The 14,818-nt window shown below is 31.8% G+C and overlaps 2 protein-coding genes across 3 annotated transcripts; both read left to right on the top strand.

The window, feature by feature from the left end:
* The first annotated feature begins 1,897 nt into the window (after window positions 1-1,897).
* On the top strand, window positions 1,898-5,017 carry LOC120208031 (BTB/POZ and TAZ domain-containing protein 1-like). Of its 2 annotated transcripts, none has more exons than XM_039207402.1 (5): window positions 1,898-2,071; window positions 2,170-2,303; window positions 2,779-3,082; window positions 3,167-3,486; window positions 4,749-5,017. In XM_039207402.1, the coding sequence occupies exons 1-5, from the start codon at window positions 1,937-1,939 to the stop codon at window positions 4,954-4,956; spliced, it is 1,101 nt and encodes a 366-aa protein (XP_039063333.1). In that variant the 5' UTR covers window positions 1,898-1,936; the 3' UTR covers window positions 4,957-5,017. The 2 variants fall into 2 exon arrangements, with proteins under 2 accessions (XP_039063333.1, XP_039063334.1); XM_039207403.1 differs by lacking the exon at window positions 4,749-5,017 and adding an exon at window positions 3,931-4,162 and having other exon boundaries at window positions 1,899-2,071; window positions 3,167-3,512.
* Window positions 5,018-10,597: 5,580 nt separating this feature from the next.
* Window positions 10,598-14,526, top strand: LOC120208011 (MA3 DOMAIN-CONTAINING TRANSLATION REGULATORY FACTOR 1-like). The gene is made up of 4 exons (XM_039207388.1): window positions 10,598-10,848; window positions 11,127-11,388; window positions 12,142-12,236; window positions 12,406-14,526. The coding sequence occupies exons 2-4, from the start codon at window positions 11,151-11,153 to the stop codon at window positions 14,203-14,205; spliced, it is 2,133 nt and encodes a 710-aa protein (XP_039063319.1). The 5' UTR covers window positions 10,598-10,848; window positions 11,127-11,150; the 3' UTR covers window positions 14,206-14,526.
* Window positions 14,527-14,818: the final 292 nt, after the last annotated feature.

Consider the following 14,818-nt stretch of genomic DNA (forward strand, 5'->3'; position numbering starts at 1 on the left):
TGTGTATGTATATTTTATTGTTTAAAATATTTTAATAAAAATTAGGGTGAATTATGTGTTTAGTACCTAAATTATTAATTTGGTCTGTTTTAGTATATAAACTTTCATATTTTTTTAAAATCATACTTGAAGTTTAGTTTTTGTTTCATTTTAGTACACGTTATCAAAACATTTTGTAGTTTTTGTTTCATTTTAACACCCCCGTTCAAAATTTAACGTTAAATGTTTATTTTTTTAAGTTTAGGTATTAAAACAAACAAAAAATGATAGTTTAGGTACTAAACAAGTTGAGTTTTAAACGACATAATACTAAAATGAAATTAAAACTAAACATTATGTATGATTTTAAAAAAATTGAAAGTTCATATATGCAAACGGGCTAAAACTGATAATTTATGTATTAAATGCATAATTTACCCTAAATTTTATAAGAATAAAACTCTAAAAATATGTATAAATTACATATTTAACACTAATGTAAACATGAATTAGATAGATTATGACACTAACAAGTAATAACACTGCATAAATATATATTTTTTTTGATAAATTTTAAATATAATCCTAACACTATATAGGGTGGAGGGAGACATAAGACTCTAGGGAAAGAATAAGAGTGCTCTTAGTATTTCTAAAACTCATAATTTAAAGGAATATAATAGAACAAAGATAAAAAAAAATGGCCACCCGACCAAATTTACTTGCTCTGCATGAATGGACATTTGTTTCGGGGTTAGTTTAGCAGGAATTTTAGAAAGTGTCTTTTAAAAGTTCCGTAGAAAATAACTTTTAAAAGTATTGTACAAAAGAACTTTTAAAAGTGATATTTAAAAGTACAATTTAAAAATTAATTGTTTGTGATTGTTGTTAAAAAGTGAGTTTAAAAATATAAAATGTTTATTATAGACATTATATTGTAAACTAAAAATATAAAATTTAAATTATATTTACACTTATTAATACTATGATATATAAAATATATCACTTAAACTATTTTAAAAATATAGAAAATATTTTAAGATAACTAATTTAAATAATATATTGTATAACTCACTATTAATATTTCAATATATATAAAATTATAAACCATGAATTTTATTTAATTTTAAATAATTAAAATAAATTATTAAGTTATAAATTATTTTAAAGATGTTAATATTAAATTATTAAAATAAAATGTAAATACATAATTGAGCGGAGCATATGCATTAATAAGAGTAAAATTATAATTTTCTCCCAAGCACAAAGTTAAAAGTAAAAAAACTATAAATCTTCGCTTTTACGGTTGGTTTGAAACCACTGTTTCTACAGTAATTTTTTTCTAATTTTTTACCTGTTTAACATTAATTTTACAGTTAAAACATTTTAACTGAAAGTGCGTTTGAAAAGTCACATCAAACATGATTTTAATAAATCAATGAAAGAAATTATAAATATTTAAATAACTCGTCTATTTATATTATCAACAAAATCTCCAAATAAATCATACACGAATCAAGCCACCTCACTTATTAAAAAGATGATTGTTATTCTTAAAGGTCATATGTTCGAACATGACACTTGCAAAAAAAATATTTATTGTCAAATGATTAATACCTGTTAAATCTATACATTGAATTCAAATTAAGCTTTAGGGCTTATATTTTTTATTAGTCAGTAATTAAAGCTGAAAAAGGTAATTAAAGTATTTTTATTTAATATAATATTATTATAAATAATATGTAAATTAATCTTTAAAATTACATTTAAAAAGTAAAATCATGAAGCGCGTGGGAACATTCCGCATAATAATATTTTCTTCACGCATGATGACACGTCGGATTGTTCATCTCTTTGCTTTTCTAGCTCATTTTCTATAAATTTCGAGTCCCACCCGTCATTGGCAACAACCTCTGTTAAGACATAGCCAGCGCAACTTTCTTCAATTCCTCTTTCAATGGAACACAACAATTACAGCTCAGCTTCCTCCGCCGTCATCTCCGCCGTTTCCTCCGCATCTCACTTACCGGAGCCCGATGTCCACATCCTTACCTCCGGTGGCCTCCGCATCCCCGCTCACACCGGCATATTGGTAATCCTCTCTCAGCTCAGCGTTTTAGATTTCAAAATTTTTCTTCTTCTTCGTTTTGCTCGGATCTGATTTCTCTTCTTCTTCTTTTATAAAAAAAGGCAATGGCGTCGCCGGTGCTGGAAAATATAATCGAGAGGCCACGTAAGCACCGGAGCTCCGAACGAGTCATCCCGATTCTCGGTGTTCCATGCGACGCCGTTTCTGCTTTTGTTGAATACCTCTACTCTTCCAGGTTGGAGGCTTTAACTTGAAGCATTTTGATTTGACTTATTATACAAATTGGTGTATGAATTTGACAAAATTTTTCCTAAATTGATACCTAATTAAAGTTTAGAATCTTTGTTTAGGTACTATATTGAGACAAATAAAAGTTTAGGTACCGATTTGGGCAGAAATTTGTATAATAAGCCTTTCGATTTTCCACGGTCTTTGTTTTTCTGAATGATCTCCGCCGTTCATTTCTTCCTTGTTTTCCACGTGATATGACGATCGATAATCCACCACTGACTCTGATTAGTAAAATTATACGGCGTTTATCATCATATATTATTATTATACATATGAGTTTTAAGAAAGTGCCACGTGGCTAATCGTGTTGGTAATGTTTCTCCAAATTTTGAGGATGCGGTTTCGTTTACGTTTCAGATTTTTTTTTGGGTTTTGGTTTTAGTGCCGGAGTTGAATTGAGGTAAATGGTTTTGCAATAGGTGCGATGAAGAGCAACTGGCGAAGTATGGGATTCATCTGCTAGCGTTGTCGCATGTTTACTCAGTCCCGCCGCTTAAGCAGCGGTGCAGCAGGGGAGTCAGTCAACGGCTGACGGCGGAGAATGCGGTGGACGTCCTCCAACTCGCCAGGCTCTGCGACGCTCCCGATCTTTACCTCAAGTGCATGAAATACATCGCCGCCCATTTCAAATCTGTCGAGCAAACCGAAGGTTGGAGTTTCATGCAGGATCATGATCCCTGGCTCGAGCTCCAGATTCTTCAGTTCATCGATGAAGCTGAAACGGTAAATAAAAATAAAAAATCAGCTAACGTTAATGATTTTGTTATTTGTAAAATTGGGTTCTGAGTGTTCGATATAATGTTGCAGAGAAAGAAGAGAATAAGGCGGCACAGGGAAGCACAGAGCTTGTATTTACAGCTAAGCGAGGCAATGGAGTGTTTGCAGCACATATGCACGGAAGGGTGCACCACCGTGGGACCGTACGACGTGAAACCAGCTAAGAAACCGGGTCCCTGCAACAAGTACGCGACGTGCCACGGGGTTCAGCTGTTGATAAAGCATTTCGCTTTGTGCAAGAGAAGGGTCAACGGTGGAGGGTGCTCTCGCTGCAAGCGAATGTGGCAGCTTCTTCGACTCCATTCCTCCATTTGTGATCACCCAGATTCTTGCAGGGTTCCACTTTGCAGGTAAACATTAAAAACCAACTATTTTTATTTTAGACTAAATTATAAATTTCATCAATCAATTCTCTTTTTTCTTAGTTTGGTTATTAAAAAAATTAAAGACATGACATTCACCTATCATCCAGATCACTTCTCCTTTTCTATTTTATCTCACTTTAAAATTTGTGAAATTCAACCCAAAACATAGAACTCGTGAAATCCAATACCACTCTAATCTATAATTTTCACCCTTTAACCAGTTTGAATTCAAGATATACAATTCACTTACTTTCACACCTCCCCGCCATTGAAATTTAGAAGGATATGCCCCATCATTAAGTATTTAGTGATGGAGTGACTAAAATAAGAATAAATAAAAATTTAAGTGAACGCCTTTTTTTTTAATTTTAATGACTAAAATAAGAGTGAAAAGAAAGTGAAATGGTAAAATTTATAATTTACCCACTATTTTGTTGATAATGTCATTTGTCTTTGGATGGAGTAATTGAACTGCCTATGAATGTCCTAAATACATGTATTTTTTTATTGCTATTTGGTAGTTAGCAGGTTCAATTAATTTAGATAGGATAAGAACTGGGCAACTTTTAGGATTCTACTTTTCGGGTTAGGGTTTGAAGTTCTCTCATTCGAGTTTCGTGCTTGTCTTGGCAACTTCCATCCGCCATGAAATTGTTCTTTTTTTATCGTCTTCTTTAGATATTTTTGGTAATCAATCTAACACAAGATAAAGAGTCATGGAGATTTTTACTTGTCCCCAAAATAAATAACAACAAAAGGGTTGCTGCCAAGTGCCACCTTCATCCATCTCATGCTCTAATAACAAAAAAATATCCGCCTACTGGTGGGTCCTAAAAGTCCCCATCTAGGATCACTCTCATCCTTAATAAATTTAATTTATCATTTTCTTTTACATCGTATTTTCGTATTAATTTAATCATTAGAATTATTTAATTGCTTTAATGTTGAAAATATTTATTAATGTTTAGGGTTTATAGTTTAGAAGTTAAAAGGTTATGGGTTACAATTTAAGATTTAGAATTTAGAGATTTAAATTAATATTATGATATAAAATGATACAATTAAATAATTTTAAGATTAATTTTACGTAAAAATAAAATAAAAACAAAAATAATAAATAAAATCTACTGCAAACCCCTTTTGCCTTTATAAAAACATCAGCCTAGTGGTGGGTCCTAAGAGGAGGCCCCCATCTTTTATTTTCATTTGCCCGACAAAACATGAAAACAATGTTGTGTTGTTGACAGGCAATTCAAAGTGAAAGCACATCGGCAGAAAATGGACGATGATGCAAAGTGGAAGGTGCTCGTGAAGAAGGTTTTAGCAGCAAAAGCAGTGTCTTCTTTAGCTATACCCAAGAGGAAGAGAGAGGACGAGGAGAGGGAAACAATGGGCACCCATCATCATCATCATCATCATCATCATCAGGTTTTGAGAACCTTTAGATTACGTTAAGAGCTTTTACAATAGAAAAAAAAAGTTTCTTTGATTCATAATAATAATATGGTTGGTAGTTTGTATATGGAACCGAGTTGCTCTGAGCCTCTACCGTCACCTCCTTGTTTCCGGGAGCTTGGTAGAGTAATCCTCTCATGATGTATTGTGTAGAGTGCGTGTAAGTTTCTAGAGTAAGAACGATGCTGTAAAAAAGAATCGGAAATCTGTATTTTGAGTTTTAAATATAAAACATATCGAGTGGAATCATTACTAAAATAGAATGTTCTTATTTTTAAAGGATATTGATTCGAATAATTGTGTTTACAAGATATGTATATAATTGTTAATAGATTAAAATTTTTAGCGTAAATTTCTTTGAACTTTACTCTCTCTTCTATTTTGTTCACCGAACGTTAAAAGTTTTTAATTTTCTCATTGAAATTAATACATTAAATTTTTTCAGTCACTTAACCATCAAAATAATTAACGACGTTAAAACGACTTAGTTTTAAAAAATAAAATTTTCGTCAAAATGATATCATTTTGCATCTATATAAAAGTTCATTTATAATGTCGTTAGTGATAAAAAAAATCCAATGTAATAAATTTATTGAGGAAATTGAAAAAGTTTAAAGTACGATGAGTGAAATAGGAGGAATAATAAAGTTTAATTATCAAATTTGTAATTTACTTTTTTTTATAAACAAACGCTACGTTGAAACTAGGTGATTATAATATTATTAATATACAATATTGAGTCTAATACTATTTTAATGATACTATTAGACTTTGAAATATGATAAATTCGTATCTAGTGAAGAAAAATTAAATTAGAGATTTATACTAAATTGTAAAACTTTCAAAGTATGAAAGGTAAAATGATAGTTCTACCAAAAATGGGCTAAGTACTATGAACTATGGTCTAGACTCAATTATAAAATAAGTGCCCAAGCGTTTTTCACGAATACATATCTAAACTATTTTTTGGAATGATTTTGGTGTCCAAAGTTATCATGTTACCACTTTAAATGTTTGGGTAGTCGACGGCTTTAATTTCCTCCGTTAAACGACATATGTCATGTTCTGATAATTTGAAAATTTTATATAAAGTTAAAAAAATTAAATTTATATTTAAAAATATAGAAATTTTGAAATAACACCAAAATTTTGAAAACCTTCATTTCAACCCCTAAACCCACGTTAGCCACCGCCTTTCACCATCGACGAAGCTTCACCCGACCTCACTTCCCCTCGATGACCAAAATCCTTATGAAACCGTGACCAATCGACGGCGAGTCGATGTTTTATACCATGCGAGCCCTAAGATGAAAATCGTGATCTCAAATGATTTCGACGTCAATTGGCAACAACTACAACAACGTATGACTAAGATAATGACAGATACTATGTCGATAATTGTGGTTGTGGCTGAAAAAGGTGAAGATGGAGGGTTAGGGTTAGGATTTAAGGATTTTAGGGATTGTTTTATAATTTAAGAGAAATTATGATTTTTTATAAATATAAGAATATTTTTTTAAATAAATAAACTTCAAAATTATCAGATTGTGATACTTGCCATTTAATAGAGGAATTAACACCGTTGATGGTTTAAATACCTAAAGTGATAACGTTTATAGCAGTAGTCACTAAAATCATTAAAAAAATAAAACTTCTATTCGTGAAAAGAGGTTATAATTTGAACACTTATTTTATTATTAATCCTATGATGCATGGAGGAATTTAGGCAACACTCTGCAGCAGGTGCAGACCATATTACAAAACACTTTTCTGGCAAAAGGAAGCATCAACCTTAAAATTTCTTTGCAAACAAGGGAAGTTATATCGTACGACAGCCTCAAATACGATTAAAGAAATGTATTATTAAAAATATTATTATATTTTAATATTTTTAATAAAAAATTATCTAAAACATTATTATTTATACAAAAAATGTTATTATTGAGTATTTTATCGGGTTTGGTAATATATATGGTAAAACGCTACCTAAAATATTATTTTTTTTCTACCAGATATATTACCAAAGTTGTTAAAGAGTCCAATCATAACATTTCCTGTAAAAATAATAATATTTTAGATAATTTTTTATCGAAAATGTTAAAAAAATAATAACATTTCCGGTAACGTATTTTCTTAGCCGTATATAGGCTGTCGCACGTGAGACTTCACCTGTAAACAAACTCTCTCTCTATATATATCTTCTACTTAAAGCATAGAGGTGTAAATAAACACATTATTTGATGAACTTTTCGTGAATTATTTATATAGAATTGATTTATTAAGATAAATAAACGATTTTGAATATAATACTTGCCTACTTTGAGTTTGTTTAATGTTTCTAACTAAATAAAATATGTTGGATTGACAGTTGACTTAGAACAATCGTAGTCGCAGTTGACTAATGATTCTATTAGTTAAAATGGACTTCGAGAGATAAGATGATATCTCTAAACAATTTCAAAGGCTAAACTGATACAAAAAAAATCATATAAACGAAAATGATAAATGGAACTAAACAGAGACAAAAATAACCCTTTAACCTTTATAATAAATCGATCGTTTATTTGTCTTTAAGAATCACTGTTGGAGGTAACAGAATACTGATATGGTGTGTAAATTTAGTTGATCTACACCGTTTTATCACGCGAAACAACCTTCCACGGTGATCGGCTAACCTGGACGACAAGCTGAGTAGGCAGAGTACCGCTCTTGTGCCACGGCGGTGGTAATGGAGAAGCGATGAGTAATGGTGGCATAGCCATAGTTGTGAGAGTCTCAAACATTAGTCAATAATCTTACTCTGTTACAGATTTTATTTTTTTTAATTACTTTTATGTTAAATTCAAGTCCATAACCATAGAAAACAGCAGTTGTAAAACAATTTTATTTAGGGTAAATTACGTATGCAGTACCTAAACTATTAGTTTTGATCCACTTTAGTGTCTAAACATTTTTTAAAATCATACCTAACATTTAGTTTTCATTTCATTTTAGTACCCACTGTTAAAAACTTATTTCGTTTGGTACCTGAACTATCAGTTTTGGTCCATTTTAGTACATAAACTTTCATTTTTTTTCCAAAACTTAACGTTAAATTTTGAATGGGGTACTAAAATGAAACAAAAACTAAAGTTTTTAACTACGAGGTACTAAAATAAAAAAAAAACTAAACTTAAGGTATAGTTTTGAAAAATTAAAAATTTAGGTACTAAAATATACTGAAACTAATGATTTAAGTACTAAATACATAATTTACCATTTTATTTATGCGTCTACTATGAGCTAACTTGGCATTCTTTTTGTTTCTTTTACCATTCATAAATTTTTTTAGTTTTCTTAGTATATCGACTTATTATTATTTTATTAAGTTAGGGTGATTACAAAATAGCATATATTTTAAATACTTTCAATTATTTGACAATGAACGCTCAATCATCCCTCTACAGCTCAAGCCTGTGACTTCTAAGAACAACAACGATTCCTTTAACCAGTGAGGTAAGTTGGTTTGTGCTAGTATATCAACACCTATTTATACAATTCCCGATCTGTTTGTTTCCGTAATTGGTTTTCAAGAAAACATTTTTCTCATTCTTCAATGTTTAGTTGGCGGGAAACAGATGGTCAATGTAACTTATTTCCTAGTCAACTGAATTTCCTTTTTATTTTCTAAAAAATGGCTTACGGTTCGATTTTATGTTGGTCATTTTACGAACTTTTTACTTTAAAACACAAACACTCAAAATATTATTATTTTATATATTTAATATTAATATATTATTTTAGTATCATTTTAATAAAAATATTAATTATTAAATTATATTTATTGACAATTTTTATAATATAATATAATATTTTTATTTTAGTAATATACAATAAATTATTAATACAACTAATATTATTTTTAATTTCATAAAAATAATATTATTGAATTGTTAAATATTTAAAAATATACTTTTTAAAATATAATATAATATTTTTATTTTAATATTTTAATAATATTATTATTTTAATAAGTAATTAATATACTTAATAATATATTATTTTTATTTTAATAAATATTTAATATAATTATAATATTTTTATTTTAATAAAATATAATAATATTAGTATTTTTATTTAAAATTGTAGATGTAATATTTTAATAATAATATTGACATAAATAATATTAGATAAATTAGTCTAATATTTGAAAAATAATAAATATTATTTTGTTAATAAATAATATTATTTATTGTATTTGATGTTTATAGTAAAGAATTTTAAAAAAATACCAACCAATTGAAAATGAATTACACAACATAATCAAAACATAAAATATTTTTCAGAAAAAATAATTCATTTTACAGAATTCATTTTTCGGAATCTGTTTACCGTGAAACAAATGGACCTTACAAGTTAATTCTTTTAAGAATTAAGTACATTATATGTTTCTAAATTATGATTCTTATTCTATTAGTCTGTAAACTTTTGAATATTTCAATTTCATCCTCAAACTATGATTCTCATTCTAAATTAATACTAAATTTTAAAAATTCCAATTTCATCCTCAAACTATGACTCCCATTCTAAATTGGTCCTCCAACTTTTAAATCTTTCAATTTTATCCCTAATTCCATCCAAATATGTAATTAGTTATAACCGTGGTTTAACCTAAACATATTTTTTAAAACATATAATAATATAGTTTGGTCTAATGATTTTATTAGCGTAGAATGTGATTAGTATATACATATAATTTGGGATGAAATTGAAATGTTAAAAATGTTTAAGGACTAATTTAGAATGAAATAGTATAGTTTAGGGATGAAATTAAAATGTTCAAAAGTTTGAGGAAAATAATTTACACAATATCATCTAAATATTAAAAAAATCAATGTCTGATTTTTTTACTAAAAAATATTAATTTTTATTCTATAAAATTTATTTTTCAAAACATATTATTAATGAAATAAACGACCTGTTTCTTCATTTAAAATTTTCATAGTTTTATTATGATTTTTCAAAATGACATTTTAACTATAATTTTTAAAAAGACTTTTTAGTTATGATTTTATAGACTATAGGTTAATTAATTTAAATTTTTGATAATTTATTATACTTTATTTTAAAATTAATTTTTATAATTATCAATGTTGCACAAAATTTAAAATGATTAAATAATTTGTTTAACTTAGATCTAATTTTATTTTAGGGTAAATTTTAGTCTGTTTTAATATTTAAACTTTCAATTTTTTCAAAATCATACCTAATGTTTTGTTTTCATTTTATTTTAATAACCTCCGTTAAAAACTTAACACGTTTAGTACCTAAATTATCAGTTTTAGTTTGTTTTAATACCTAAACTTTCAATTTTTTAAAATTTAACGTTAAATTTTGAACGAGAATACTAAAATAAAACAAAATCTAAAGTTTTTAACGGCATGATACTAAATGAAACAAAATTTAAACATTAGGTATGATTTTGAAAAAATGGAAAATTTAGGTACTAAAATGGATTAAAATTGATAGTTCAGATACTAAATACGTAATTTACCCTTTATTTTAAAACAATTTAACCATTGGTGACGTGTAATAATAACCGTAGTCTCCCTATATATATAGTATAGTATCTCCCTTTTTTCTCGAGTCTTCTTATATTTGCCCTCATCCATTTCCTTTTTGTAACGGATTTCCGACCCGGAATTTGGATCCGACGACCCATTTCCTTCGATCTAGTGCTCCATTTTTAGATCTTTCCTTCTTTTTGACCTCGCCGTTTATTACTTTGACCGGAATCGGAGATCCGATTTACTCCTGTTTTGGCTTCAGATCCGGGGCCACGAACAGAGGGATCGGATTAGGGTTCTTACTTCATTTTCTTCTCTTTTATCCAAGTTTCACACAAGGAATCTGGTATTTTGCTCATTCTTATCCCTTTTCTTTTGTTAGATTTCGTTGCCACCGCCATGTTTGGTTGCTGGGAAAATGAACGAAAGTAGAGTGTTTGAGTGTAACCGTCGCGGTTTTTTTTTTCATAAGAAGACCTGCTTATCTTTCGTAGTCGATGAGATCTTATTGCATTTTACTGTTTTCCCCACCGCTAATCAAGATTTCTTTAATTATTCGTTTACTTAAATTAAACATGGTTCATCCGGAAATAGTTTAATCTAAGACAGTATGTTTACTTGCAGGTATTTAGAATTGGTGAAGAGTAAATGGCATCAGGTGAGGGATTTCTTACCGATGAACAAAGGGAAGTGCTGAAAATAGCGAGTCAAAATGCGGAGGCTAGTTTACCATCTCCTAGATTGTCATCATCTCCGAAATCCCCTACTTCCTCGCTCTTCGATCACCAATTAAAGGTTCCTGCTGGTGGTAAGGTGGCAACGTGTGGTGTTGGAATGAAGCATGTTCGTCGCTCTCACTCGGGGAAGTTTGTCCGTGTAAAGAAGGGTGAGCCTTCTTATTGCTTTGGTTATTTGTTTTACAACTTTCATTTATTCATTGGTAACCTCTTTGTGTATTTATTTTGTAGTTTGCTATCCTTGTGGATGTTATTTAGTTTTCTTTTCATTTTATAAGTATTTGCATGTATATCTTGGATCACATTCTTCATATTGTATTGGTGAGATAATTGAATTCAAACCAGTAATCAGTGCAAGCTGATTTTTCTTAAGGAAGTAGGGTAGGGTTTGGAGGGAAGAAACGGTGTATTACCAAAACTTGTGTAAAGGTTGACGACTTATCAGCAGTTCCACCTTAAACAATTAATATATTCGAAAGATTTGTTTCAAGTTACTGCTGGATTTTGTGATATTGTGGTTTTTGTTGGGGTTGGTATTCAATAAGGCACTTGCTTATTTTGCTCACCAAGTAATTAAGAGTGTTTCTTAACACTTGTGGCCTTAGTAAGATGTAAATAAGTTGAGGAAGTTTCAAATTTTATTTGTTGATTTTATGCCTGTAGATATGTTAACACTTAAAAGAGTTTCTCTTGCAATATATTATCCCACGATCTGGATTTCTACTCTGCATGTAATTCATTTAAGCCTAATGATAAGCTGGCCTTAATATTGGCTTACGGTTCTATTTTGCTTTCTATCTTTATTTTCCAAAGAACTTAGCTTGAGATGTGGGAGATTCACCAAGGAGTTGTTATCTATTTTTTCTTACTGATTAGTTGTTTTCCTCCTAATGTTAAAACAGATGGTGCTGGTGGTAAGGGCACATGGGGGAAACTGCTTGATACTGACGGTGAATCACATGTCGATCGAAATGATCCTAACTATGACAGTGGAGAGGTATTTGTACCTTTTAGTCTCCTGTCTTTTGCATACTTGAACATTACATTTCATTATCAAGTAAATAAATCGCTGCTGTTTATAAAGTTAATACCACTTGTACCTGCCGCGATGCTCATATGTTAATAATTTTGGTGATGCTTAATGTCTTTACCCTTGCCTATGCCAGGAACCATATCAACTTGTTGGGTCAACTATTTCCGACCCCCTAGATGAGTACAAAAAAGCAGTTGTCTCAATAATAGAAGAATATTTTGGGACTAGTGATGTGGAATTGGCTGCATCCGACCTCAAAGATCTTGGTTCAAGTGAATTTCATCCTTATTTTATCAAGAGACTTGTCTCAATGGCCATGGACAGGCATGATAAAGAGAAGGAAATGGCCTCGGTTTTGCTTTCTGCCCTATATGCAGATGTCATCAGCCCAACCCCGATTAAGGATGGTTTTGTTATGCTTCTCGAGGCTGCCGATGACCTTGCTGTGGACATAATGGATGCGGTCAATACCCTTGCTCTGTTTGTAGCTCGTGCTGTGGTTGATGAGATACTGCCTCCAGCTTTCCTCTCAAGGGCAAAGAAGACACTTCCTGAATCTTCCAAGGGATATCAGGTTCTGCAAACTGCTGAGAAGAGTTATCTCTCAGTACCCCACCATGCTGAACTTTTGGAGAGGAGATGGGGTGGTAGCATTCATGTCACGGTTGAGGAAATGAAGAAAAAGATTGCTGATCTTTTAAGGGAATATGTTGAGAGCGGTGACACATTTGAGGCCTGTAGGTGTATAAGGGAATTAAGTGTTTCATTCTTTCATCATGAGGTTGTTAAGAGGGCTTTGGTTCTTGCTATGGAGATTCAAGCCGCCAAACCACTTATGCTGAAACTGTTGAAGGAAGCGGCTGAAGAAGGGCTGATAAGTTCGAGTCAAATGCTGAAAGGGTTTGCTCGGTTAGCAGAGAGTCTTGATGATCTTTCTCTTGACATTCCATCTGTGAAAACTTTGTTTCAATCCATTGTCCCCAAGGCTATTTCTGAAGGATGGCTTGATGCATCATTCACCAAGTCTTCATTTGAAGACGGAGAGGCTCAAAATGAAGACAAAAAACTGATCCAGTACAAGGAGGAGGTTGTAGCTATAATTCATGAGTATTTTCTCTCGGATGATATTCCGGAACTCATCAGGAGTCTTGAAGATGTAGGGTTGCCTGAATTTAATCCTATTTTCTTGAAGAAGCTCATCACTCTTGCCCTGGACAGGAAGAACAGGGAGAAAGAAATGGCGTCTGTTTTGCTCTCCGCTCTTCACATTGAGATCTTTTCAACTGAAGATATAGTGAATGGCTTTGTTATGCTTCTGGAGTCTGCGGAAGACACTGCCTTGGATATTTTGGATGCTTCGACTGAGCTTGCTCTATTCTTGGCTAGAGCCGTTATTGATGATGTGTTGGCCCCATTGAATCTCGATGAGATTGCCGGCAAGTTGCCACCAAACTGCAGTGGAAGTGAGACTATCCGCATGGCTCGATCGCTTATAACTGCACGCCATGCTGGTGAAAGGCTCCTCAGGTGCTGGGGAGGCGGAACCGGGTGGGCCGTGGAGGATGCAAAGGACAAGATAATGAAGCTCCTAGAGGAGTACGAAAGTGGAGGCGTTGTAGGTGAAGCTTGCCAGTGTATCCGTGACCTCGGAATGCCATTCTTTAACCACGAGGTGGTTAAGAAAGCACTGGTGATGGCAATGGAGAAGAAAAACGATAGGATGCTGGATCTGCTACAGGTGTGTTTCGACGAGGGGTTAATCACTATTAATCAGATGAGCAAAGGCTTCACCCGGGTCAAGGATGGGCTTGATGACCTGGCTCTCGACATTCCGAACGCTAAAGATAAATTCAATTTCTACACGGAGTACGCCCAGGAGAAGGGCTGGCTTCTGCCATCCTTTGGGGCTCAGCTCACCACTGGAGCCTCTTGAGAAACCAATACCTTTTGATGTCTGTAATTTACTTGCCATTGCAGTACCCTCTGCGCTCAAACGCAGATGCGGTGGGGATGGTGGAATGCCTTGTGTTCTTTCTTCGTGGTGGTCGTCTGGCGGAGATTCTCACGGTCCCAGTCAGCCGGTTGGCTCTTTGGTATCAAAATAGCTTTTAGGCTCGTATTCTAAACAAAGTGGCATGTTCATTAGGGATGGTATGTTATGTTATGCTTGCAATGTATGATGCAATGTGCTTGCTTTTGTATACTTCCCCAAAAGAAAACTATATTAATGTACTGCTGCATCTATTTACCCTTATTCTACATGGTGTTTTAAATATATATTGTCTAAAGTTTTGTGATTCGGTTACCCATTTCGGTGGAAGAAATAAATTGGGATAAAAATGGGCAAGTGTCTTGTCGTATGTATAACTTTTTTGAAGGTATAATATTAAAATTAACCCCCCAATATTTACAAAATACTCATTTTGGTTCTTATTTTTTTTTTAGATTTATCTCTCAAACTGTTTTGACAATGGATGTTTAAATATAGAGATGAGCATGAGATCCGAACTTGACGGATTTCGATCTGACCCGATCGGATCGGTTTT

Source organism: Hibiscus syriacus, unplaced genomic scaffold (assembly GCF_006381635.1).
Source record: "Hibiscus syriacus cultivar Baekdansim isolate YM2019G1 unplaced genomic scaffold, ASM638163v2 tig00015529_pilon, whole genome shotgun sequence".
Lineage (NCBI taxonomy): Eukaryota > Viridiplantae > Streptophyta > Magnoliopsida > Malvales > Malvaceae > Hibiscus > Hibiscus syriacus.

Excerpts from the sequence above, each read along its gene's own strand:
- LOC120208011 (XM_039207388.1), top strand. The coding sequence starts at position 11,151 with ATGGCATCAGGTGAGGGATTTCTTACCGATGAACAAAGGGAAGTGCTG. Across the intron at positions 11,389-12,141 it reads GTTTGTCCGTGTAAAGAAGG|ATGGTGCTGGTGGTAAGGGC; the intron begins GTGAGCCTTCTT and ends ATGTTAAAACAG. Across the intron at positions 12,237-12,405 it reads CTAACTATGACAGTGGAGAG|GAACCATATCAACTTGTTGG; the intron begins GTATTTGTACCT and ends TGCCTATGCCAG.
- LOC120208031 (XM_039207402.1), top strand. The coding sequence starts at position 1,937 with ATGGAACACAACAATTACAGCTCAGCTTCCTCCGCCGTCATCTCCGCC. Across the intron at positions 2,304-2,778 it reads GAATACCTCTACTCTTCCAG|GTGCGATGAAGAGCAACTGG; the intron begins GTTGGAGGCTTT and ends GTTTTGCAATAG. Across the intron at positions 3,083-3,166 it reads TCATCGATGAAGCTGAAACG|AGAAAGAAGAGAATAAGGCG; the intron begins GTAAATAAAAAT and ends ATAATGTTGCAG.